Here is a 3,524-nt window from a genome sequence, read left to right as displayed (position 1 = left end):
TCCCTACCCTCTATTTTTTAAATGGTGGTGTCATTAGCAGGCCCTTTCTAAGCCATTGACCCACTTCTGTCTTCTTTCAGCTCTCTCGCAACCTGGGGAAGCTGTACAGTGAAATGATCTTTGTGAATGGCTTTGTACACTGTGACCCACACCCAGGCAACGTGCTAGTGAAGAAATGTCCAGTCACTGGCAAGGCCCACATCATACTCCTGGACCATGGGCTCTATCAGGTATGTGAACAAAGTGATTGCCATACAGTGCCCTGGGGCCTCCTTTTTTATCTGGCCATTTAGAGCCCAGGCGAATGAAAGGGGTACCCCAGCTTGTCGACCCACCTTATGCATTTCTGCTTTCACTTCTACCATGCTTTAATGGAATTTTATTTCTCGCAGCTTCAAGCTCAGGACAGCAAGTTTGGTGGCTCAAAGCAGCTGCTGGGCAGGACAGATTTTTTTTTTCCCCCTTCCCAACTGTGCTGTGGATCAATTTCTTTTAGAAAATGTCTCTCTCCTTCCCTCCCTCCCTTCCCAGGTCCTGACAGAGAAGTTCCGCTTGGACTATTGCCGACTCTGGCAGTCCCTGATCAAGGCAGATATGAAGCAGGTGCAGAAGTACAGCCAGCGCCTAGGGGCAGGTGATCTCTACCCACTCTTCGCATGCATGCTCACTGCAAGGTCCTGGGCCTCAGTCAGCCGGGGCATTGATCGGTCCCCAGTCACAGCTAATGAGGTGTGTCCCATTTGTGCTCCATATTCCTTTGGTGCCTTTTTCCATGAAAATCACCTGCATTGGTGATTGTGTTGGGAGTGCCCTAGCAGGTCCATATGAAGGCTGCACATAGGTCTGCATTTGAGGGAGCCTGGAATCCCTCTGCAATATTTCTCTGTAACATGTAGGTAGGAATCTAAAATGAAGGGCTGGAATTGTGTGTTATGAAATGATGTGATGGAAATTCATTGTTGTGTGCAGGATTTTCAAGGTCGGAATTAAGGTTTGCTCTGGTGGGTCAGACATGCCCTTAGGACACCAGAAAGCAAGTTTCTGTATAATAGGAAGGCAACTTCTTTTTGTAGGTTTTGGAATGAAACAGAGAATTTAAAGGCAGCAGCAAGAACCAGGCAACATTGTAGAGAGGTGTCATGAAGCACACAACTCTGAGGTTATTTTTAAACCCTGTATTGCAACAGCTTCTGCTATTCCAATATTGTGGCCCTCCAAAGCTCCATTGGCACCTGTCAGATGTCCCTTTGGCATGGTCTGGTATTCCTACTTTTATCCTTGGCATAAAATGCCAGTTAAGATGACAGATGATGTCATGTGGACAAATAGGCTTTACACACAGCTAGAAGTTCAAGAAGAATGGAGTGAAAAGGATTAAGCATGTATTGAAAGTGGCATAGCCTTTGTGGTGATGTGAGTTATGACAGAATGATAAGGGTCCCTCATATCAGAATGTAAGTTAGGTTCACGGAGGAATTTCCCTCGTGAGGCATTGTTAAACACTGGCATGCAGTGAAGGGTTTTGAGAACTTGCTTTTGGCCACTGTTGAAGATAAGGCACCAGATTAGATAGGAAAGCCTGTGCTCGCTCTCTCTTTCTCTATATATATATCTTTTCAAGTGAGTTAAGTTTTAGTTAGTTAAAGGTGTCAACCCAGCTTTCTCAAATTGTTATAACCAGAGAAGCAGAAGAGAGACTGAGATGACATGGACTATTGGTATGATCTGGTAGAAGTGGACACCAGACTTATTTGGACCCTTGGTCTGTTCCCAGATGCAGAATCTCATGTTCCCACTAGAAGGGTCTCAGGGCCAGCATAGAGAAGTGGGCAGCTCTGGTCACCACCTCTGAACTGGAGAAATGTTTTTATAGCTGTCCCTTCTCATCCTCCACAAATACTAGCCCTCTTCCTGCACAAGAAGCTGTCTCAGCTGCATTGTGCATGCAGCCTGCTGGGTTCTGAACCCTTCAAATGCTCCAGTGACCTTTTTCTGGATTTTCTGGTTCAAGCCACAGCTGCTGTGGGGGGATGCAGGAACAGCTTTGTGTGTGTGCAATGATCCGTTGCACTGTCCTAGATTCACAGGGATTCCTGTTGAGCAGCACTAACAGCTCTAGCAAGAACCAGGAGAAAGAAGGCAGGCAGGGGACAGAGACCCTGCTACATGCCTCTATCCAGATATACTATGCCCGCTGCTATTGCACACACCTGTGGCAGTCGACTGTGTCTGCAGGACTCCCTCACTTTACTTGGTGAGGCTCAGGCTGAAGGCTACAAGAGCTGCGGTATATTGGAGAGGCTGCTGGATGCTCTGGAGGAAGAAAGATTTCTCCAATGATACTAAGTGCCCTGTGACTCTGAAAGGCTACCTTCTGCATGTGGAGAAGTCTCCTGATCACACTAAGGTGCAGGTGGTAGGACAGAGTGATAGATGAACATGGGCTTTCAGGACAGCTTGAGAGAAGCTTTGGGGGTGCTTTGTCTGGTTTGCCACGGAGTGGTGGGAGGACAGAGGGCAGAAAGGCTGCTCAGAGTCCAGTTGTTTTAGTCTGTCAGCAGCTGCTTAGAAGAGACTTCACAGTTCACACCATTACCTATTAGCTCAGCTTCTTAAAGGGCCAGTATTATGCTAGTACACAAAAGAGCTGGTTTTGAGTGCCAGCCATGGGCTGTCTTCTCCATGATGTTGGAAAGGAGCAAGGAAGGGGTACTGCTGGGACCTCTGGTCCGGCTGGCCCCAGAGCAGTTCTCAGCTGTTGGCTCAGAAGTTGTTGGAGGTAGCAAGTGAGTATGGGTGCAGAGCAGGTCAGAACAGGCTCCATGGGGATTCATATGTGTGCATTTGGCTCCTCTCTGCTCATCCAGATTACCATTGCCTCATGTGCATGGTACAGTCTGGCCTCTGCTGTGAGGAGCTCTTTGGCTTTTAGTAACCTGGGGTGATCTCCTGTTACTGCGTTTCACTACCTGCCCTCAGAAGTAGCAGCGCATGGGCTTCCAGAGCTCTGTTAACCTCTCTCTCCTCTCTCCCGGGCACTCCTCTGATCCAATTGTGCACAGGATGTGGAAATTCGGACCAATGCTGCTGCTTACCTACCTCAGATCACCCAGCTCCTCAACAATGTCCCTCGCCAAATGCTGCTGCTGCTCAAGACTAATGATTTACTAAGGGGGATTGAGTCAGCCTTACACACAAGGGCCAGTGCCAGCTCCTTCCTCAACATGTCTCGCTGCTGCATCAGAGCCATCTCCAGGTGAGCCCCTGTGTCTGCAAGCCTGGGGCCTTGACTTCCACTGGGCACCCTTCCACCAGTTGTGCCTAAGACAGCATCAACTCAGATGACTCTAGAACTGAAAAAAAGTCCTGTTGACCTTCCCCCTCTCAAATTCCCAGTTTTTTTTTGTTTTTTTTTTTCTTTCTGGGTCTACCCCATTTCATTTCCCCACCTCTTGTTTTCTGTCACACCCTCCTCTGCCACCTCCCACCAGACTCTCCCTAGGGAAGGCTTTTCCCTCAGCAGG

At 48.4% G+C, this 3,524-nt stretch overlaps 1 protein-coding gene across 8 annotated transcripts in view; it reads left to right on the top strand.

Annotated features, from left to right (window-relative positions):
* Nucleotides 1–3,524, top strand: part of ADCK1 (aarF domain containing kinase 1) — a 125,109-nt gene that overhangs the window by 119,393 nt on the left and 2,192 nt on the right. For all 8 annotated transcript variants that reach the window (XR_003095215.1, XM_025209975.1, XM_025209971.1 and 5 more), the window contains 3 exons: nucleotides 81–230; nucleotides 532–729; nucleotides 3,063–3,256. Coding sequence is in view for 7 of the 8 variants with exons in the window: in XM_025209975.1 (XP_025065760.1) it covers nucleotides 81–230; nucleotides 532–729; nucleotides 3,063–3,256 (542 nt within the window). In the remaining variant the exon portion in view is untranslated. The remainder of the gene's footprint in view (nucleotides 1–80; nucleotides 231–531; nucleotides 730–3,062; nucleotides 3,257–3,524) is intronic.

The sequence above is a fragment of the Alligator sinensis genome, unplaced genomic scaffold (genome assembly GCF_000455745.1).
Source record: "Alligator sinensis unplaced genomic scaffold, ASM45574v1 scaffold1195_1, whole genome shotgun sequence".
In the NCBI taxonomy this organism is placed as follows: Eukaryota; Metazoa; Chordata; order Crocodylia; family Alligatoridae; genus Alligator; species Alligator sinensis.
Note: the sequence above shows the minus strand (reverse complement) of the source record. Positions and strands in the feature narration are given on the sequence as shown.